Source organism: Malus domestica, chromosome 11 (assembly GCF_042453785.1).
Source record: "Malus domestica chromosome 11, GDT2T_hap1".
NCBI lineage: Eukaryota > Viridiplantae > Streptophyta > Magnoliopsida > Rosales > Rosaceae > Malus > Malus domestica.
In genome coordinates, this window is record NC_091671.1 from 25,830,481 (window position 1) to 25,854,301 (window position 23,821).

The 23,821-nt window shown below is 40.5% G+C and overlaps 1 protein-coding gene and 1 long non-coding RNA gene across 2 annotated transcripts; one reads left to right on the forward strand and one right to left on the reverse strand.

Annotated features, from left to right (window-relative positions):
- The first annotated feature begins 3,749 nt into the window (after nt 1–3,749).
- On the forward strand, nt 3,750–13,925 carry LOC139189336 (uncharacterized). The gene is made up of 2 exons (XR_011573172.1): nt 3,750–4,064; nt 13,822–13,925. It is a non-coding gene; the product is annotated as an uncharacterized lncRNA (long non-coding RNA).
- LOC103413146 (protein RETICULATA-RELATED 4, chloroplastic-like) lies at nt 13,845–18,122 on the reverse strand. Its single transcript, XM_008351636.4, has 8 exons — nt 17,307–18,122; nt 17,140–17,208; nt 16,136–16,267; nt 15,976–16,029; nt 15,847–15,891; nt 14,460–14,599; nt 14,205–14,330; nt 13,845–14,107 (listed from the first exon to the last, which is right to left on the reverse strand). The coding sequence occupies exons 1-8, from the start codon at nt 17,844–17,846 to the stop codon at nt 14,062–14,064; spliced, it is 1,152 nt and encodes a 383-aa protein (XP_008349858.2). The 5' UTR covers nt 17,847–18,122; the 3' UTR covers nt 13,845–14,061.
- Nucleotides 18,123–23,821: the final 5,699 nt, after the last annotated feature.

Genomic DNA, 23,821 nt, shown 5'->3' on the forward strand with positions numbered 1-23,821 from the left:
TATTCTAAATAGGATTGCAACATATATAGGGGTATTTTAGTCTTTCAATGCCCAAAATTTCCTATAATATCGAGGAACGTGGAAATTTTCTACTTCTACACTGCCCTCTTTAAATTTGTTATATTCCGTCTAATTTCCCATTTGTTTAAGCCTAGTCGCGAAAATGATTATTATTATTATTATTTTAACCATCGATATAATTTACACTAAGGGGTGAGGGTGGGCTAAGTCTCACAATGAGGCAAACCATAATAATATGGTTCAAATTAGTTTTTGACGAGAATCAAACTTAAAACCTCTCATTTACAAGTGAAGAGGAATACCATTAGACTGTAGTACTAAGCGGCTAGTCATGAAAATGACTTAGATTGCAAACTTAAAAAGACATGCTGACCAAATTGAAAGAAATTAAAAAATGCAGTGACCGAATTAGATTCTAGCTATAAGTTCTGATCATTTATGGCCCTAAATATTTTATGTTCCAGATAAGGGTGTGATGCTAGGGATACTAAATTTGTAAAACAAATTTTATAAATTAGATGACATGTAAGTTAATGATTAGATTATTATTAAAGTGTTTATTTCTTATTGGTGATATATCATTTGGTTTGCAAATTTAGTATACATCTAAAAATCATCTCTCCAAAGCCACTTAGTACTACGGTTTAGTGATATTCATCTTCACTTGTAAGTGAAACGTCTTAGGTTTGATTCTTGACAAAGGCGAATTTGAACCACATTATTGCTAACCCATTGTGAGACTAAACTCACTTCCCCACCTTCTTAGTGTAGGTAATATTGTTTGTTAAAAAAAAAAACCATCTCTTTAATAAAGGTAGGATCCACAATACAAGAAGGTTCCACCAAGGAATAAAGTTTAGGAAACACGTTTTCAATTCCGATTTTGGATGACTCAGATCAAAAACAACATTTGTAATTTCCGTTCCAAAATTTCAAAATCAGATCAGACACAATTTTCCAATTCGAAAGTTTTGAAATCAGAGTAATCTCAAAAAATTTGAAACATAATTCGTAAACTCATATACTTTATAGATTTTTTTAATATTCTCAAACTTTTTTGTTCTTTCTTAATATTTGGTATATATTTATATATATTTAATTAATTTTTTGCTATACTAGTATATTTATCCTTTTAATATATAAGTGTATTCGGTCTGGTGATATTCTTCTTCAGTTGGAAGTGAGAGGTCTTAAGTTCGAACCTCGTAGATGGCGAATTCGATCCTAAATGAGGTTGCCCATTGTGTGGCTTAGCCAAACTTCCCCTCTCCTTAGGCCATCTCCAACTGACCTGACCAAAGGGCCATAGGCAAAAAAAAAAGCTATTTTTGACACGAAAACTGTCTCTATCGACAGCTAGGCCTAAGGGCTCGGGGGCCCCACCTAACCAAAAATTGGAGAACCGCCCAGAAGGGAGCAGTCAGCCAACTAACCAGCCCTATAACCCATCCTAAACACATGCTACCTAACGTCATGCTGATGTCAGGTTACTGTTGGGTTTGAATTTTTTTTAGACGAAATTTAAAAAAAAAAATTCTAATTTTTTTCCTATAAATACCTAACCCATTTCTTGTAACATTCCACATCGTCTAGGGGAGTGGATTTTGTAAGCTTTATATGTATATTCCCATCTCTACCTAGCACGAGGCCTTTTGGGAGCTCACTGGCTTCGGGTTCCATGGAAATTCCGAAGTTAAGCGGGTAGCGCGTAGGAGCAATCCCATGATGGGTGACCCACTAGGAAGTTCTCATGTGAGTTCCCATAAACAAAACCGTGAGGGCGTGGTCGAGGCTCAAAGCGGACAATATCGTGCTATGGTGGAGCGAAGTCCGGAATGTGGTGAGGGACCGGGCTGGGATGTGACAATTTGGTATCAGAGACAATCCCTGGCCAGAAGTGTGCCGACGAGGACGTCGGACCCTTAAGGGTGGTGGATTGTAATATCCCACATCGCCCAGGGGAGTGGATTTTGTAAGCCTTATATGTATATTCCCATCTCTACCTAACACAAGGCTTTTTAGGAGCTCACTGGCTTTAGGTTCCATCGGAACTCCGAAGTTAAGCGAGTAGCGCGCAAGAGCAATCCCATGATGGGTGACCCACTAGGAGATTCTCGTGTGAGTTCCCAGAAACAAAATTGTGAGGGCGTGGTTGGGGCTTAAAGCGGACAATAACGTGCTATGGTGGAGCCAAGCCCGGGATGTGGTGGGGGCCCGGGCTGGGATGTGACATTTCTACCTCGTTTCTCACATCATTTTCACCATTTCATACTATCTTATCTCATTTTATTTTGATTATTCACCAAAATTTCACATCCTTTTCATTATATAAAGATAAGAAATCCGGTGGCTTATTAATTTAGGGACAATTGGCACTAAAGATATGTTCGAAAATTTTATTTTAATATGGTAGTTTAATTCAATTAAAATAATAAATTATTAAGGGGGCTAAAAAATAGCCCCCTTCAGTTGGGATGGGTTTTTTTGTCAAACAAGCTATATTTTGGCCTATGACTCTTTGGCCCACTCGGTTGGAAATGGTATAAAATATGGTCTAGCACTGTTCCTTAAAAATAATTTCTTACAGGGCTATAGGGCTAAACATGGCCCCTTGGCCCCTTTTCGGCTAGAGATGGCCTTAATGTAAAAATATACCGTTGTACTAATATATATAAAAGTGTATTTTAATCACTGTTCTAAAAATCTCTGCCTAGGCGCTAGGCAGCTAGGCACCGCCCCGATTAATGGTTAGACGTTTGAAAATTAAGAAATGGCGCCTAGACCTGCTGAGGCGCCCGCCTAAACCGTCTAGGCACCCACCTAGCTTGCCCAAACCTGCGCTAGACACCTGCCTAGGTTGTAACTCACTTAGATAGAAAATAGATAACTTTCCTTTTGCATTGTATTGTTTCCAATAAATTGTAAGAGACTTATTGAGCACTTAAATAAACACACATTATATGTTTGCTCCCCATATTTTCATTATGTTCCAATACTTCATTATATATATATATATATATCATTCTATTTTCTAGTTTACAATGAAATTATATATATTTTTAGTATAAACAGACACTTATTTACACGAAATACAATAGGTTTACTTAAATCCGTCTAGTCTGCCTAGGCATTAGACCCCAGCTCGCCGCCGACTAGCGCCTAGCGTCTTTTAGAACCTTGATTTTGATATAAAAACAATGAACAAAAGATATCCAAAACCAACAATAAAACACAAAAATTGATTATAACATACATAATTTGAGTAAATAACTACCAAAAATCAGAATATTCACAACTTTTTTTATTGGAATAGGTTCAGAACACTTCAAGGGGAACAGAAGACGCCTTTTGTTTCCCCCCCTTCGTCGGGTCAAGCCGGACAGCCCATAAAGTGGCAGCCGGGATAAAAACCTAGGTGTCCCTTATTAGGAAGGAAGCCAAAAAATTCAATATACGAAAAATATTCTAATTCAAAATTTTCGAGCTCAAATTTAGAATGTTTACAATCAAAATCAGAAATACCATTCCGAACTTGCACCCCTAGTCCCAACTTTATTGGTGAAATGATTTAGATGTGATCTCCCAAGCATTTTCCCTCCACTAATTACTATTTTACATTTAATAGTACGGTCTAATTGTATTTCTCTTCACTTGTAATGAGATGTCTAATGTTCGATTCTCACCAAAAACGATTTGAACCACATTATGCCTAGCCCATTGTGAAGTTTAGCGCATCACCTCATCTTCGTGTAGATAATATCATTTGTTCAAAGAAAATTACAATTTTACACAAGCACAATACAAATCTGTAAAGGGATGACGTTTCTATACAGCATTTTCACCTTCAGCACACCCTTCTTATTTTGACCCTTTGATTTGTTTAAACCAACTGTTGATAAACAAAGGGCATGCAAAGGTGAAAAAGTGTGCAGATATCATCTCCCAACTATAAAATCCTTTTCATGCTGTTCAAATTCCTGTAGCAAAACCCTTACAACATCAAGGGAAGTAAAATGAGAGAATGTGTGAAAGAAAAATGCAAGGTGTTTGGGATAAAATCTGAACTTTGGGCCAGAGAGAAAGTCGGCCCAAACCCAAGGCCCAGAGGAAAATTTAGGAGGCAGGAAAGAGGCTTTCGGCTAGGCACAAGTTACAAAGGCCACCTGCTTACCTGCTCAAAGACCACAGGGGGTAGGCTATTCAGTCAATACATAGCCCAAAAAAGTACTTTATTGGTGGCATTCATGTAAAAAAGCTAGTGAGTCATCACCAAACCGCATTCGGGCACCGCTATTGCTACAGGAACCCAAGCTGAAGTCGTCTATAAAAGGAGGAAGAGAAGACAGAATTAAGGACACTCAATCAAACAAACAAAAGCCAAAACTCTGCTCAAGCCAGATTTGCCTTCAACGAAGCTGTAGTCAGCACAAGCCTTCATCCCATTCGGGATAAACCTTCCCAAACCCCTGTAATAGCTCTGCTACCTTGTTCATGGTGGTATCGATTCATTTTGTATCCTCTTCTCCCCCGTCAACCCCTCTAAAAGCTTTCAGACCTTTGACAGAGCCACAAAGATAGATTTTGTAAGAAGTTCAGCCTTGGCCGATAAGGTTCAAACTTACCCGACTATCTTTGCTCTGTCTTTGTCTTTTCTTTCTTTTAAAAGCACAATAACATGTTATATATATATTCCCAGTTATATACAAGTTATTTCTAGTAAAGTTAGAATGAAAATGAGTCTTCGGCACTTGAATCCGATCTGAATTGCGTCAGAGTTCAAATCAGATCTAAGTCTTAAGCCCGCGGGCATGTAATTTAAAGATCAGTAAAGTCCTTGGCCTCAAGGCATAAAAAAAGAACTCTATGTGGACTCAACCCATCCACGACAATCCCTGATAAGCGAGAAGTCCGAAGTTACTTGGGGCGCAAGTAATCAATCTATTTCTCCGTTTTGTTGCTATTATATCTTGATTCGTAGAAAAGGCTTAAGCATGGAGTGAATTCTGATAGAAAGCCTCAAGGCCTACACCTAAGGCCCCATGAAGGCATCTATTTAGCTTCATTTCATGTTGCGGTCTAGTTGGTCCGAGTATAAGGATTAACTCTGATGGGAAGCCTCAAGGCCTATACCTAAGGCCCTACAAAGGCACTCATTTGGGTTCGTCCTACCTCTTGGATTCAGATAATCAAAGGTATAATAGTAATAAGACTCAGGCAACCATAAAAGACCAAATATGATACATCCAAGCGCTAGTTTAGTTTGACAGGAAGCCTCAAGGCCTATACCTAAGGCCCCACAAAGGCACCTGTTATATCTAACTTGGTTTCTCGGGCGTATACATATTCAATCAAAGCTTAACACCCATTCAACATCTGCCATACTGAAGATGGCAGTGGCACGCCTGAGCACGACAAAGTTAATCTTGATTGTGAGCCTTAAGGCCTACACCTAAGGCCCCACAAAGGCACCCTTTCAAATTAACTATGTCCTTCTCTTTCAGAACTGCCCGACGAGCCTTGCCCGAAGTGTGTCTTGCCCGACCAAGATCTGCCCGACAAAGGCTTGCCCGAGTGAGCCCGAGAAGAAAGCAGAAGTACGACAGATACCCTCAACCGACGCCATTCTCCCAGGGGAGCTGTGTGCTCGTCCGCCAGGAGATTCCTGCGACGAACATAGTTTTGGCACGCCCGGTGGGATCCTCTGATCTGAAGATAAAGATAAACATGCCAGAAGATTTACAGAATACATTGTTTCAAATGCTACAGAGACTGAATGAAGCCTCCCTAGGCTCTAGAAATGAGACAGGTTTGGATCCTCCCAAAGGAGAAAGACACAGGACTACCCAACCAGATGAGGTAGTCATAGTCAACCCTGTGTTGCCCTTTTCTGAAGCCCCGGTAAACATGCTCAACATGACCTGGGCAGAGAAGGGAAAAGGGAAAATTATAAGGGAAGAAGAAGAAGGGAAACTAGCCAAACGACCTACGGAAGGGATAGGCAAACCATCCAAGTACCCAAAGGCTGCCATAATCAAAGGGCTGGTTATGTGTAGTAAATGCCAGTGTGAATGTGAACTCGAGATTCCCCCAGCTGGAGTCCTTATTGATCACGAGTTAATTAAAAGAGAAGCCCGCGAAAGGCTTAAGCAGGCAACAAGAAAAAATACTTCCCGAAGCGTTTTTCAACGTTTAGAAGGTGATTCCCAACCCAAGGCGTTGTCAGAAGTATTTCGAAATTATGAAGTTTCTGACGAGGCAGAGGACATGGAAGCCAAACTCCAAAGAAGTACAGAGCAGCTTCAAAATGGCCAAAAGGGGAAGGAAGTCAGAAGAACTGATGGGATAGCTAAGAAAGCAACTCCTGCATATCGTGGGCGGAAATGGTATGTAGTTGGAAAAGATGGGCAGCCCACCAGACCAATGGGAGCATCCATGGTCAGAAGGGTTCAAAGGCAGCACAAAGCCTACATGAATTCCCTGATGACCCCCATCACCTCTGAAGCCTCAAAAAATCAAAAGCCAGAGAGGGCAACATCTGGAAGTAGTAGTCAGCTTCGTTGGCGAAGTAAGAGGGAAGTAGAAAGGGCCAACGGCAAGACGGAGGGTATGGGGAATCATGTGCCACAAAGCCAACATCCTGGCAAGTATAGGATCTTAAGAAGGGCTCAGGAAGATCTGACTATGATGCCAACACCTGGTTGGAGGCCAGGGCCCACCCATGAGGAAACTGTTGCATCTGAGAGGAGACCAACCTTTCTGCCTTTGGATCCGTTTGGTGAAGTTCCAAAGCAAGCGCTGTACAGAGACATAAATCAACCACAACAGGAAGGGATACCAGAGCCCTTACTACCAGCCGATGCAATGGCCTGGTTAGACGAGTTCATGGATCACGTTGGGAGCAAGAAGGAGGACTTGCTCGAACCCAGCAACTTCCACATCAACATGACGTATGTATTATCCGCCATGTTTGGCGCCAGGCCTGACCAGCCCGCTACCATGGAAGGTGATTATTTAACAACTGAGCCGATGATGGCTCACGTCAATGTGGAGGTAGTTACAGAGGAAGACTCAGGCAAGGTTGAATCCTCAAAAGTACCTAAAGGTGGTCCCCTACGGATTTACACAGATAAAATGGTGTTCAGCCGCCCAAGTATTTCGTTGGCCAACCACCTGAAGCCTATATACGTTTCAGCTCATCTGGAAGGTGTACCTTTCAAAAGAATTTTGATTGATGGAGGAGCGGCTGTTAACATATTGCCAGCCAAGCAGATGAAGAGGATGGGGAGAAGCACTGAAGATCTTATTCCCACAAACCTTACAGTCTCGAGCTTTTCAGGTGCCATCACCAGGACTCATGGGATATTACCTTTGGAGGTAGATCTGGGGTCCAAGAAAATAATGTTGGCGTTCTTTGTAGTAGACTGCATTTCCACTTACGGGGCCCTACTTGGAAGAGATTGGATTCATCAAAGTTTAGCCATACCTTCTACTCTTCATCAACAAGTGGCTGTATACCACGAGGCAAGTACTGAAGGATCAAGCTTTTGGGAGTTGGTAGAGGCCGAATCACGGCCGTTCCTCCCCCCAGCTAATGTTGCAGAAGCAAATTTCTACAATCCCAACGTGGGAATTTTGAAATGTTTAGGAGCTGATGAGAACGGCCGCCCTACCAAGGTGACGGCCCGAAAGCTTCTAGAACAAGGGATGCTCCTTACCAAGGAGGAGTGGGAGAGACCCTGTCTTATACCAAACTCTCTATACCATCAATGATCGAACAAAAGAAGAAAGATCAGGTCATGGCAGTCAGATCCCTGATTAAAAGACTGTTGGTGTATGGAAAGGGAAGAAGACAGGAAGAGAAGCTCTTGGATAAAGAAGAGCAGGAGTGGCAGGGGAAAGTTTCTACCAGCCAGCAGGAAAATGAGGAAGAATCTTGCACAGAGGAGTTAGAAAAGGCCATTCAAATGGCCGAATGCGTCTACGATATAGACGAGCCAGACGGTCTGCCCGAGAACCCGGAGTTAGTTGAATTTTTGTGTGCAGAGCCTGATAAGCCACCTCCAGAAGTCCAGGATCCATTGGAAGTTATTGATCTAGGCACAGAAGAGGATCCGAGACCAATTCAAATCAGCAGTTTATTAAGGATTGAGGATCGGGCCAAGATTATCTCTCTTTTGCAAGAATTCAAAGATTGTTTTGCTTGGCATTACACCGAGATGCCAGGATTAGACCCAGCCTTGGTGGAACATAGAATGCCCATCAAGGAAGGATATAAACCTGTCAAGCAGGCACCACGAAGGATGTCAAAGGAGATAGAAGAAAAAGTCAAAGAAGAAATTGAAAGGCTGGTGAAAGCTGGCTTTATTAGACCAGCCAAATATGTAGAGTGGCTAGCCAACATTGTACCCGTTTTAAAAGCTATAACAAAAGCAGTACGGTGTTGTGTTGATTATAGGAATATTAATAGCGCCACACCAAAGGATGAATATCCCATGCCCATGGCTGACTTATCCATAGATGCTGTAGCAAAGCATAAAGTTTTATCGTTTATGGATGGAAATGCCGGTTATAATCAAATAAAGATGGCGCCAGAGGATATTCATAAGACAGCTTTTAGATGTCCTGGTCATGTGGGGGCATATGAATATCTGGTCATGCCATTTGGGCTCAAAAATGCAGGCGCCACGTATCAAAGGGCAATGAATGCCATTTTTCATGATTTAATTGGCCAAAGCATGGAGGTGTATATCAATGACATTGTGGTAAAATCTAAGACAGAAGAGCAGCATCTCGTGGACCTCAAGCAAGCATTGATGAGGATGCGGATCCACAAGTTGAAGATGAATCCAAAGAAATGCGCTTTTGGAGTAAGAGCGGGCAATTTTTTGGGATTCTTGGTGCATCAGAGAGGTGTGGAGGTGGACAAAAATAAGTCTCGGGCAATATTAGAGTCACTTCCACCTACCAACAAAGTACAGCTTCAGAGATTGCTAGGTAAAATCAACTTCTTAAGGAGATTCATTGCCAATTTGGCGGGCAAAATCCAGCCACTAACTCCGCTACTGAGATTGAAGGATAGGGAGAATTTTGAGTGGGGGCCAACCCACCAGCAGGCATTTGATAGCATCAAGGCTTACTTAACTTCCCCACCAGTGCTGGTGCCACCTCAAAGGGGAAAGCCATTGAAACTATATATTTCTGCATCGGAAAGATCAATTGGGAGTCTACTAGCCCAGAATAATGAAGGAGGAAAAGAGCAGGCTGTGTATTACCTCAGCAGAATTCTGACCGAGGTAGAAACAAGATATTCTCCGGTGGAAAAACTGTGTTTGGCTCTATATTTTACTGCCAGCAAGCTAAGGCATTACATGCTACCTTGTCATGTGCACATTATCGCCAAAACAGATGTGATAAAGTACATGTTGTCAAGACCTATGCTAGCAGGGAGGATTGGGAAGTGGATTCTAGCATTATCAGAATTCAGTTTTCAGTACATACCCCAGAGGGCAGTCAAAGGCCAGGCAATTGCTGACTTCCTGACCGAACACCAGGAGTCTCAAAGCGAGGAAATCAATATCCCGGGAAGTTTAGAAGTTGCTAATGTATGGATCCCACCAAGAAGTGATGTTTCGGGCAAAGAAGATTGGATCCAGCAAGAGATAAGGAGAGTAGCAGGTCTTTGGATTACACTTTGGAAGCTATATTTCGATGGATCCTACACTCAGAAGGCAGCAGGAGCTGGAATTGTGATTATAAACCCTCAAGGGGTTTATCATTACTATTCCTTCCTACTTGATTATCAAGAAAATACCAATAATCGGGTGGAGTATGAGGCATTGATTATCGGCCTGGAAATCCTGATGAACTTGGGGGCAACTGAAGTAGAGATCTTTGGTGATTCAGAGTTAGTGATAAATCAACTAAATGGCGAGTTCAAATGCAGACATATCACTATGGCAGGGTACTATATGGCAGCAACACAACTGCTGAGTTTGTGGGAGTCTGAGATATCAGTCAATCACATTCCTAGGGGATCTAACTTGGCAGCTAATGAAATGGCGCAACTAGCTTCAGGAGTGCCAATGCAAGAAAGGAAGTATGGTGTTGATGTTGAGATCCAAACAAGAAACCTTCCCTCTATCTTAGATCAGAGGTTCAGTCTGGATGTAATGGTTCTAGAGACCGAGGTGGAAGATTGGAGGACACCTATTACTCAGTATCTGAAAGATCCTTCTTCACCCACAAGTAAGAAGAACAGGCAGCAAGCAACCAAGTATGTCTTGTGGACAAAAAATCTGTTGAGAAAGACCCCAGATGGGTTGCTATTAAAATGCTTAGGCCTAGAGGAATCCATGAGAGTAATGGCCGAAGTACATGAGGGAATATGTGGAGCACATCAAGCGGGAACAAAGATGAGATGGCTACTCAGAAGGTATGGTTATTTCTGGCCCGACATGGAAAAAGATTGTAAGTCCTATGCCCGCGGATGTGAAGAATGTCAGAGACATGGACCTCTCCAGCACGTACCATCAGTACCTCTCAATCCAGTGGTCAAGCCTTGGCCGTTCCGAGGATGGGCAATGGACTTCATCGGGCAGATTTATCCGGCCTCTAGTAAGGGACATACTTTCATAATTGTGGCAACGGATTACTTCACCAAATGGGTAGAAGCATCGGCAGTAAAATCCATAACTTCAGCCGTGGTCAAGAATTTTATTGAGACCAAGATCCTGCACAGGTATGGGGTGCCTGAAACTATAGTAACGGATCGTGGGCCATCGTTTATTTCAAAGGAGGTTGAAGAGTTTGCAAACAAGTACAAAATAAAGATGATCCAATCCAGTCCATACTACCCTCAGTCAAATGGGCAAGCAGAGGCTAGCAACAAGATCTTGGTCAACATTATTAAAAGAATGGTGATTGATAGTCCAGAAAGGTGGCATGAGATGCTAGGGAACATGTTGTGGGCATACCGGACTTCTAAAAGAGCGGGGACAGGCACGACGCCTTATGCCTTGACTTTCGGGCAAGATGCAGTGCTCCCTATGGAAATCAACGTCAGTTCCGTAAGAATTCAAAATCAATTTGGGTTGCATAGTGCAGAATATATTGAAGCCATGTGTCAAGGTATTGAGGATCTGGATGCAGCCCGAATTGAAGCCTTGAACCAGATTCAAGAAGGAAAGATTGCTGTTGCCCGAGCTTATAACAAAAGGGTGAAGTTAAAGTCTTTCAAGGAGGGAGATTTAGCGTGGAAAGCGGTCCTCCCGCTAGGCGCTCAGCTGCGTGGCTTCGGGAAATGGAGCCCGACATGGGAAGGTCCTTTTATTATTAGTCGGGTTTTGAACAAAGGAGGATATTATCTAGCAGACCTCGAAGGCAATGAGCAGAAACACCCTATTAATGCAAAATTCTTGAAGAAATATTGTCCTACATTATGGGATGTTAGGGATTGCTATATCGAAGAGGGAGCAGAGTGAGACGGACCTTAGAAATTCACATACGGTATTTTGTTCATCCAAACATTTAAAGAAGGCAGAGATGCAGAAATAGATAAAAATACTTATTTCATGTCGACAAATTGATGAGATTACAAGATACCAAATCTTATGTATTACATTTGATCCTCTCTGAAAGTATTGGTGTCTTCAACTGGTTTCCCGCTATCTTCTTGGTTGAAACCCAATCAGGTGATCGGGTTGGGCGGCCAACATGAGTTTGGTAGAGGACCCTCCCACAAGGTCTTCACCATGTATGATGATGAAGCCCAACTTATCACCACAAGTTGTGGGAAGATCAGACATCAAGAGGAGACCGCCTGACCAAGGGTGTTGGAGGTAGAGGGGTGATCGACCAAAGGTGTTGGAGGTAGCAATCATCAGGTGAAAACTTTCTTTTTTTCTCACGAAAGGGGAGTTTCAGGAAACTCTACTCAAAACCTGAGGAACCCATTTCTCAGTGGGGAGACGGAAGGATTCAAGGTGGATGAAGGGTGAAGACCAAAATGAAGAAGAGGTGATGATTTGAAAAGGGTTTCCAAAGCCAGAATTTATAGAGAACCAGAAGGCAGTTTAAAGGTCGCAAGAAGCTCAAAGGGCACGCATGTTGTTATTCATTTAATGTTGGCGCTTGGGATCCCAACCTTAACATCAATTGAATGGGGCACTGTTTGGGATAAAATCTGAACTTTGGGCCAGAGAGAAAGTCGGCCCAAACCCAAGGCCCAGAGGAAAATTTAGGAGGCAGGAAAGAGGCTTTCGGCTGGGCACAAGTTACAAAGGCCACCTGCTTACCTGCTCAAAGACCACAGGGGGTAGGCTATTCAGTCAATACATAGCCCAAAAAAGTACTTTATTGGTGACATTCATGTAAAAAAGCTAGTGAGTCATCACCAAACCGCATTCGGGCACCGCTATTGCTACAGGAACCCAAGCTGAGGTCGTCTATAAAAGGAGGAAGAGAAGACAGAATTAAGGACACTCAATCAAACAAACAAAAGCCAAAACTCTGCTCAAGCCAGATTTGCCTTCAACGAAGCTGTAGTCAGCACAAGCCTTCATCCCATTCGGGATAAACCTTCCCAAACCCCTGTAATAGCTCTGCTACCTTGTTCATGGTGGTATCGATTCATTTTGTATCCTCTTCTCCCCCGTCAACCCCTCTAAAAGCTTTCAGACCTTTGACAGAGCCACAAAGATATATTTTGTAAGAAGTTCAGCCTTGGCCGATAAGGTTCAAACTTACCCGACTATCTTTGCTCTGTCTTTGTCTTTTCTTTCTTTTAAAAGCACAATAACATGTTATATATATATTCCCAGTTATATACAAGTTATTTCTAGTAAAGTTAGAATGAAAATGAGTCTTCAGCACTTGAATCCGATCTGAATCGCGTCAGAGTTCAAATCAGATCTAAGTCTTAAGCCCGCGGGCATGTAATTTAAAGATCAGTAAAGTCATTGGCCTCAAGGCATAAAAAAAGAACTCTATGTGGACTCAACCCATCCACGACAATCCCTGATAAGCGAGAAGTCCGAAGTTACTTGGGGCGCAAGTAATCAATCTATTTCTCCGTTTTGTTGCTATTATATCTTGATTCGTAGAAAAGGCTTAAGCATGGAGTGAATTCTGATAGAAAGCCTCAAGGCCTACACCTAAGGCCCCATGAAGGCATCTATTTAGCTTCATTTCATGTTGCGGTCTAGTTGGTCCGAGTATAAGGATTAACTCTGATGGGAAGCCTCAAGGCCTATACCTAAGGCCCTACAAAGGCACTCATTTGGGTTCGTCCTACCTCTTGGATTCAGATAATCAAAGGTATAATAGTAATAAGACTCTGGCAACCATAAAAGACCAAATATGATACATCCAAGCGCTAGTTTAGTTTGACAGGAAGCCTCAAGGCCTATACCTAAGGCCCCACAAAGGCACCTGTTATATCTAACTTGGTTTCTCGGGCGTATACATATTCAATCAAAGCTTAACACCCATTCAACATCTGCCATACTGAAGATGGCAGTGGCACGCTTGAGCACGACAAAGTTAATCTTGATTGTGAGCCTTAAGGCCTACACCTAAGGCCCCACAAAGGCACCCTTTCAAATTAACTCTGTCCTTCTCTTTCAGAACTGCCCGACGAGCCTTGCCCGAAGTGTGTCTTGCCCGACCAAGATCTGCCCGACAAAGGCTTGCCCGAGTGAGCCCGAGAAGAAAGCAGAAGTACGACAGATACCCTCAACCGACGCCATTCTCCCAGGGGAGCTGTGTGCTCGTCCGCCAGGAGATTCCTGCGACGAACACAAGGGAAAGTAAAAGAACCAAACACAAAAAGTTAGCTCAGCCATGAGCGGTATAAATATATTTGCGGAAAAAAACCAAATTAACCTAGCACTTTTAACCCGCGTTACTTCAATTATCTCAGTTTTGCCCGATTTATGCGACAAATTGAAATTCAGCAAACCGACAATGAGTCCTTTAAAATCCTTTGAAATCCAAATTGACTACACCCCCTTAATCAAATGTGGAAATACTCCCATTGGTATACTAATGAGCCTTTTGAATTCCTATGAAACGAGCATAGTCGACCCACCTGCAAAGAAAAGTAGTAGTAAGAGGTGAGTCACAAGGGTGGTGGTGCGAGGAATAATTCGATGCAGTGTACAAATTTAAAGGGCACAAGTTCTCACAATAATGAACCCAAGAATGTGTTTCCAGTGCGAATGGCAAAGCAAATTGCGCTTAGCATGAGCTTGTTTTGATGTAGTAGTGGTTCCAAAAACCTTTGTTCAATAACACCAGCCAACACTTGGTACCTGCCAAAGAATTTTGCATTTTATTATAAGCTTGTGTTGGTGAAAAGCACAAGTTATTGTTCCTTTTCCATGAGCGTTGTTATTATATGCTTATGCCCGACAAAATAATACTGATAAAAATTTTAGTACCTGAGATTGCTAGAAACTGCCATGTAGACACCATATGCTACGCTAGTGGATACTATAGGCACATTCTCAAGTTCACCTGCTTTGTCCTTATCAACAGCTTTCCTTGCGTTGATCAAGGCATTTGTCACAGCTGTGCCAACCTAGTGAAAGACAAGATTCATTAGTGCTACTGAGTCACATAAGTTAGCATAGAAGTAAAAACTTCTGTCAGAGATTTGGATGGACTCATAATTAAAACTGCAAACGCATACATACTAGCTGAAAGTAGTAAGGCATCCAAAAGCCATGTCAACTTTCAATAAGATGTATGTTTGAGCGTGTGCTTGTGCGCTACATATCAAATACCCATGGCAGTTGGGGAACTGTGCAGATGTCGTAGAGGTTAAACGTAAGGCATTTGAATTCATTCCCTCCCTCCCTCCCTCCCTCCCTCCCTCCCCGAAGAGGTTCAAATTGGGTTTCTCTAAACATCGTTGGGTCTTCTTAGAGGTTTTCTACATTGGAATAGAACACCACCAACAAGAAATGCCCTCCTTAAGTTTCGGTTGCCTTAAATTATGTCTTGTCCACCTGCCTTCTCTAAACTCTAAAGATGCCACAATGGTTGGTATATCATTAATAGATAGGTGACCATGTGGACACTAAAAAGCAAGAAGACAATTACTCAGCTGTAGCAAGGACAAATCCATTATATATCTCAACCTAACCGAAGCATGAGGTCCATGGGCTTCCAGGCAAAAACAAAGGGGAAATAACCTAAAATTGGGTCAAATGCTCAAACACAGTGCACGTCGGCTGACTTCACCTTGTGGACAGCCAAAGTAGGCTCTGTAGTACAAAAGATCACCACTAATCCAACCCAACCGCAAAAAAAATTACTCCTCATTGCATGCTCTTAGGACCAATAACATTATCGCATTGAGATCTAGGAAAAAGAAATTAATATGCTTTCATAAAGATGGAAAAAACAAACTACAAGTACAAGGGCTACACAAAGAGTTTTCTTTCATTCAGCTATACCTTCGGTGCTTCACTACAATTTTAACAATTAAGATGCTTTCTCACCACTTCCAGCACAAGGCAGAAGAATCGACTCAACATAAACTGAACATTTTGCTTCTTTACTTTATCCAATTGAATGTGATGTGAAAAAATGCACAATATGATAAGCTCGTTGTGAGCTTTGCTTTACCAGCTTTACAAGATAATGAAATTTACAGGACGTGTCTATGATGCATGAGAATTGCTGTCACCTCAAATTGAAACAAACATGCAGAGACAAATGAACATGAAAACACACTAGTGGATGGACATGTGGATCACTTCACTAATCAATACGAAAACAATTCTCGGAATCACCATTTCCAAGGAGTTAAAAAGTACTAACCAGTGATGAAGCAGTACCAACAGCAAATAGCTTGGTCCCATTTCTCTGCCAAAACAATTTAAATATGTGATTTCATTCTTACCTTCAAAATTCAGATGAAATGAAAGACAGTTACCAAAAGTATCTTACCACTACTCCACCAATCCTCTGTAATAATGAGTATGATGTTCCAGACATAGCGATCTGCATAGAGAATTTCATAATCATTTTAAGTAACTGTATCTGGCTTCTGATTTGATCTAACGAAACAAACTGTCAGTACAGATTCAGGAATCCATAGAAAATAAACCTGGAAGGCATTGTCGGGGCAGCCATGGAAAAACCTAGTGATTGCTCCTGCATCGAGCCCAAGTGGAGGTCGAAGAGAGACAGTTGGGGCAGGAAGATAAACAAGCATGAAATCTGCAAGTATGGCCATTACCTAAGAGAAATACACTGCAAACATAAATGACAGAAACTAAAACATATATAAGACGCATTATTGATGTTAACTGAAGATATTTCAACAAAAAAAGGCTATTTGCTGACGATTATGCAGCTAATACACAGTAAGCATCAAACAAATTTCTTGTCAATTAATCTTCACATAATCATTTGAATTCATCACTACGAAAGTCCAGTACCCACAAATGGATCGAAAAGCATCAAACTATCTCACTGTGGCTTACATTATTCATCTACAAATACAGCAAGGAATTGGATGAAAATAGATTGCTTATGAGCTCATACATTATAATCATAATTTGAGGACTATAAAATTGATCATATGCTTCACCTTCAATTATCATGCCGAATAAAAGGTTATGGACTTAAACATGCCTACTCACGACATATAATACATGGAAAGCAGCCAACTCTACCCGAAAATACCCCATAGCTAAGCAAGCACTATAAAACTACTTCCAAATCAACTTCCATAAGCTAGAATGTGTAGCTTCAAGCACACCAAATGCCAATAAAAATTAACAACACGGCCAAGTTGATCATTGATATGCATATAAAAGAACAACGATGAATCATGGAATGTAAGGGCTTGTTTGGATGTACTTTTAAAATGACTGAAAGCGCTTTTAGAGAAAATATTTTTAGGTTCCAAAATCACTTAAAGTGCTTATGTGCTTCTTTCAGGAAGCACAGGATTTACTTCTTTACTAATGATTGGTTCTAAAAACATTTTCATCAAAAGCGCTTTCAATCATTTCAAAAGCAAATCCAAATGAGCTCTATGTCGATATCGAAACAATGTGCAATGTAGCTAAAACCAATGTGATTGGCAAAAAGCAAAATTCGTACCACATCTGCAAAAACAACTTCCAGCTCGTTGAAAAAGTTCTCTCTCCGCCTCTCGTACTCTGCAGCAGTCTACAAAAACCGAAACAAAACCAATTAAAATCGAAAAAAATGAGAACTTGAATCAAATTTGAATTAAAGAAAAAACAGAGGAAACAGAGAGAGAGGACCTTAGTGAAGAGACCAACGCCGCATTCCATGAAAACCTTAGCGAAGAAAAGATCATCAGCGAGCAACCTCTCTCTAAACCCAGCGAATTGCATCAACCACCGGAACAGACCCGACTTCTCCAGCTCAAAGTACCGCCCCACAACCGACCCGGGGATCCGACTCGCCTGGACCGCAGCAGCCAAGTCCTTGGGCAAGCTCTCCAACCCCCGCTTAGACTGCGCCAACACCATCAACGCCTCCGCCCTGTTCTTTCCGCCGGCATTGTCGGACCCTCCGTCGCTGTCGCCGTCATCTCCGCCGCCGCCTCCTCCTGAGGAGTCACGTCCGTTAATCCCTCCGTCGTCGTCGCCGGCGGAGAAGAGGATGCGGCGGAACTGGCGGTGGCGGTGGGTGAGGGAGGGAGGGGTGACGGTGAGGCGGAGGTGGAGGAGGGGCGAGGAGGCGGAGGCGGAGAGAGATGGACGGTGGGGATTGAGTTTGGAGAGAGAGGAAGAGGAGGCGGCGGAGGAAGAGGGAGCGAAGCAGAAGGCGATCGCCATTGTTGGTTGGAGTTTGTTGTGAGGTTTGGGGTGGGCGGAGATTTTATGCGGGAGGGCGTGTGGGTTGGCGGTGGGCTGCGCTCTCTCTCTCTCTCTGTTTCTCTGTCTCTTTTGTTTTGGTGGGTTGTGGGGAAAGGCGTGAGTTCAGAGGCAGAGAGAGAGAGAGAGAGAGAGAGAGAGAGGAGGGGAGGCGGAGAGAGGTATATTTAAGTAGGGGTTTTGGCACGCTATACCGCCAAGTCAACAAAGAGTGCAAACGACTTTCTTGTAGGCGTCGAGCGCGCATTGAGTTACTCTGCAAATGTGGGGCCCCGTGTCAGCCCTAATCAGTTACCGTTGAACTTAGACCGTTTGATTTCCAGATCAACGGTCCATGTTTTTTAGCTTTAAAAAAAAGAAAAAAAAATCAGAAATGTTACAATGGGCCACCAATTTGGACTGTTGGATTTCAAATTTTTGTAATCCAACAGTCCAGATTAATTAAGTTAATAAAAATTTAAAAATTTAATTAAAAATCCGAAAAAAAATTCAATTTTTTTTTCTTTCTATAAATACCTTACCATTTTCTCCCACCTTACACCACATTTCAATATTTTCAACGATTCTAAACAGGTAAGTACACGTTGCTCGACGAAATTGGTTAAATTTTTTTTATCAAAATCTATCTACAAAAATTGTACTTTCGGATAATGACATGTGGCATGATGATATCGGTTAAAAATCCTATCTAAAATTAAAAATAAAATTATTTTATAAAATAAAAAAAATGCTAATATTTTAATACGAATTGCCTGAGCTATTCAATATAGGGGTGGAGATGCAATATGCAATTATTGTTCATTACAGACAATTACTATTCACTTGAGGGGATTGAATTGCCTGTTGCCAATGGGAGCCTTTACACACTGAAAGTGCTCTTATTGTAGATAATATCGTTTGTCAATTTTTTTTTTAAAGTCTCGAGAAGACACAAGACTTCTAGAGTCAATCAGAATACAGTTTTTGGCTTGGGAAGGGATAACCCCATCCTAATACACATAATACTAGTATGATGACTTAAAAAAGTAATAACACCCGCTATACAATTCACTTCTTTGAAAACATGGTTTAATTCAGCTGACTCAAATGAGGATTCCACCCAAGGCTCACTTGTTAGCTACAGTTCCCATCTGTTTTGTAAGGAACTAGAACTCGAACTACCCACAGTTACAGCCCGTAACTATAGTTACTCTTGCTCATGAGCTTCCAAATCCTTACTTCAAGAGATGCTTTTATGTCACCAACAAAAGCCTAAGCTCATAGATTTGTTGATCTTGTAGCGACTGAGTAAAAAAGAAAAAATAACAAAAATTTCAAAAGAATCGGTGATTTGAGATTTTATCTTCTTACTAGATTTAATATTCTATTCATTAATATATTAATATAGCTTCAGTGGGAGTAGTGACTAGCGTTATAGGTCGTTAGGCGGCTAGAAGGTTGCCACAAGTAAGTCAGTTTGAGGACTGAAGGGTGCACCGGGCATGTAACTTATCGAATCCAGTAGCTACAAGAATGGGAATGCATGCTAGGAAAGATAGAGTCGAGTCTGATATATCAAACGTCTAGTCAATATCATTCTATGAGTCCACAATCAATACACGAGATAAACCTTGGTTTGGTCCACATGCAGGGAGACCTGCACGTACGATTTTTAGAAGGGGATATTTGGTCGAAAGACAGGCCGGCGCCCACCCGACTAAAGGGACTGAGAAATTGATAGAGTACAAAACTTATCTTTAAGCTCTATCTTATTCTGATCATTTAGAGGGCGATCGCGGAGTCGTTAAATGAATTCCTTTGTTTCTTTTGGAGGTGCGGGCCCGCGGCAAGGCAAAGATGACTAAGTGAGATATGGAATATGGTGACGACAACAACATGTCATAGAAGGAGATAACAAGCGCCCTATCAGCTATCTTGCTTAAGGAATAGTTTCACAAAATAGAGACGAACTGGTGTAACGTCCAATCTTGTTTCTGGGTTGAGTGGAAAAATGATATCTAAAGTTCGCTCTGTTTCTCTGTGCATCTCTATGATGGGTAAATCCCAATGAAAAAGGGGCAACTTTCGTGTAGTTTGTAATTGGATGTAATTGTTAAGATTTTTTCGTGTAGTTTGAGATTGAATGTAATTGTTAAGATTTTTTCTCGGATAAATCTTTCTCTTAATAGATCTCTTCTTGCTCCTCAATCTTTGGAGAATGTGGCGTTGTCTTATTGTAAGTTCTCTGTTCCAAACATTTCCTGAAAGTAGACGACAAGTTTTAAATCTTAATGCAGGCACAACATATCTCGTTGAATCAATTTTTATCAAACCTGAGATTCATCAATTTGAAAACATGTGGCTAATTTAAAAGAAAATTTCCCATTGGTGAGGAGCCCAAATAAATTCATCCTCCTTATGCTGCAAGGGAATAGGAATAGCCAAGATTTTCTCTGGTTACATCATTAAGAACAAGTTGACAAATTAACTCACTATTCCACATTCAATCTGTAATCACATCACTAACTTTAAGATCCCAATTTAAAGATCTTCTTAGCTGAGTATGGATGAGATTTGAAAGAGGGAAGGAAAAACTTAGTTATGGGTCCAGAACATAATATTTTGACAATTTCCCATAATCCATCTCAAACCTTTATGAAGAATAATTCATTTCTTAAGTACTTTGTTTTCACAATTTGAACCTACCAATTGTTTTCATTAGTTAGAATTTTTCAAGCAAGTTTTATTAAAAAAGCAAGGTTAAAATGTTTAGCTTTTCTCCACTTAGTATTACGGTCTAGTGGTATTCATTTTCACTTGTAAGTGAGAGGTTTTAAGTTTGATTCTCGTCATAGGCAAATTTGAACCACATTATTATTAGCTCATTGTGAGGCTTAGCCTACACCTCTCCCCCTTAGTGTATATAATATCGTTTGTAAAAAAAAAATAAACATCCTTCCAGGCTATTGGAGAGAAGTTTGACTTTTTACTCCAGAGAAATTTCCTATTCTCTCTGTTATAGCATCAATAATCTTAGGGGAACACTTAAAACAGGCCATCATGTGGTTATGCATCCCAGCTAGATTATATTTAATAAGACAAAGTCTACAAGCTCTAGATAAAGTATTGGCTTTTCCAACCGGACTTGGATTGTCTGCCCTCCCATTTCGGTGCCCTCATCGTGCTCTCCTATTTATGTGGTCACGGTTAAGACACGTCAATATTTTATATTACTATTTCTTTTTGTTTTATTATTTTTATAAAAAAACAATATAAAATGTAGACGTGGCTTAACCGTGACCACACAAAATAAGAGGGCACGGGGAGGGTACCGAAATGGGAGGGCAGACAATCCAAGTCCTTTCCAACCAACCAATTTCTGTTGTATCAAATTTCGTACTACAAAAAGTTTAAAACAAATTTTAAATTATGTTCTATAAAAAGTTGAAAATAAAGTTTATCTTAAAATTAAGGAAAGGTTTCATATATAGTTCTTGGCTACGTAAATGAGTGCTCTATCATATAATGATTACGATTCTTATACTATTGAATTGTAATTTGTTGCTGAGCAAATTGGGTGTTTGTCAGCTCGTGTTAAGTCTAGAACTTAATTAGGTTTGGTTTTCCTTGATCAAACAATGTACTCTCTATAATTTTACCATTAGACAAAGCTTAGGAAAAAAACAATTTTGATCAAAAAGTTTTACATCAGTATCAAATTCTTCGGTTGTTTTTTTTTTCAAGAGCAAAAGTTTGTTTTATCATCAGAGTCGAGAGCAAAAGTGTCACATATCATGCTTTTTGTTTGCTCTTACTTTTGCCTGCAAGTAAAAAGAGAGAGAAAACGATTAGTCCAAACATGAAATCTAATTTCTAGTCCAGAGCTAATTGCTTGGAAACCTTGCATGATTGCTTACCTTGCATTGCTCTCGAGTAGTCATCTTCAACTGTTGTTGGCGCCAAGTTCAATCACCAACGCCCAAAAAAATTGATATGATGTTGGTTCTTTACATTGAAGCTGCCAAACATAAATAAATCACCAAGAAGTGATGCTTTGAAAGGCAAAGGTTGCGCACCACTTCTGTTGTGCAGGAGGTTAAAGCAGAAAGATCTACAATGAATCCATAGAAGATTAAAGGAAGAAAATGAGTGGCTGACTAAATGAATAGAGGACCAAAGTTTAATGATAGGAATCCTACTCTGTGCCCCAAGTAAAAAGTGCATTATATTCACATGATCACCTTAGTTGTACCAATAGTTAGAAACCTTTGAGGAGAAAACACTTGAGGCATCAAAATCTTGGAAATTCTACCCGAGTTTACGACGACCAAAGGACAATAACGACTTCAACTATTATTCTGTTTCACTAGTTTATATCATTCAAATGATGTACAAAAAGGTAATTCAAACATTGACAATTATTAATTAACTACCAAATGCATTAACAAGTTACAAAGATGTCGCATGAGTGAAATGTCAATAAGAAAATCCATGTACTAGGCACTACTAAACTATTGTATACTCGAAGCATGACAGTCACCGCATGGATTCAAGTCCTAAAAGGACAATCTATAGACATGTTTTAATATGTTTAATGCCTGAAGCATGATAGCGTATAGGTTCCAATGGTTCAACTCCCCATAAATGGAGATTAAAAATTCAAGCTCTATAACACACTAGGGGAGGTTATGGTCCACATTCAACAATTCATCTTATAGTAGATAACTGTCCTAGAAGAGATAGTGTAAACCCGAGGAGAGGCAAGGATATCCAAACCAATAAAATGCTTGTAAACTAAGCATGCGCATGTGCATGAGAATTGTGGAATCACTAATTGATGATAACAAATTTTAATTTTGGTTTTACAATAGCTACTAGATTCATCAATGAGCTGTATTTATATTGAGCCACGTTCTTTTATTAAATGTCGATGAAAAATTATTGGCCAAAATGGAAAGAGGCAATTACATTACAATTTAGTATGAACGTGAAAAAATGAACCTATAATACAAATCCCAAAAGATGCAAAACCCATAATGTAACATATGGGCATTTGTTATACATTGAAATATAGTCACATCATATAACACAAGATTTCTAGTTGAAACCTAAAATGATGAAATACTATAGGAAACATGATTTCCCATTATGAAACGAGTTCATTTCATATAAATGGAGAGTCTATATTATATGAAGGGTTATGAAATGCTCGAAGCATATCTCCATAAGTATTTCCTAAAGTATACATAGAAGTAAATTGCTCTGTATAAATTCCAAAGGATAATGTGCCATGAAGTGCAGAAAACTCTAAAAAGCAAGTCGTGGAAAGGTAAAGCACAAATTATGTACTCAATACCAATAGATAATTGCCTTAGTTAGTACTTTCGTTAGATTAGGGCTCCTGAAGAGTCTAGAAAGGTTATAAAGTATTGAAAAACAAATATTGTCTTGAGCCGCAGATCAAGCAATATGCCAACGTGATTCTTATCCATCAAACGGCTTACGTTATTAAAACACCATATAGATTGAAGATCATTAGTTGAGTACTAAAATGATTAACCAATATTTTGGACACTAAGAAAGATCATTCATCCTCGTGAAGGAAATGATGAATTGATACTTGAATCAGAAGTACCATATCTTAGTGAAGCATGTGCCTTAATGTATTTAGCACAATACAATGAATCATATGTTACATTTCCTGTGAAGCATAATACCAACATATGGGTACTGAAATGAAGTGAAGCTTATATATTGTTATTTATGGGAAATTATAAACATATGCTTGTTCTATTCCAATGAACTCGCGAATAGCCATGGTCTTATTGGGCAAGGTAAATATGAATATCTTTGTAGCTAGCATATAGATAGCTCACATCAGTAGCTGATCTAGGAAATAATAGTAGGAGGGCCAGTAAGAATAACAAGCGCAACGTGCAATTTTTTTTACCAGAAAT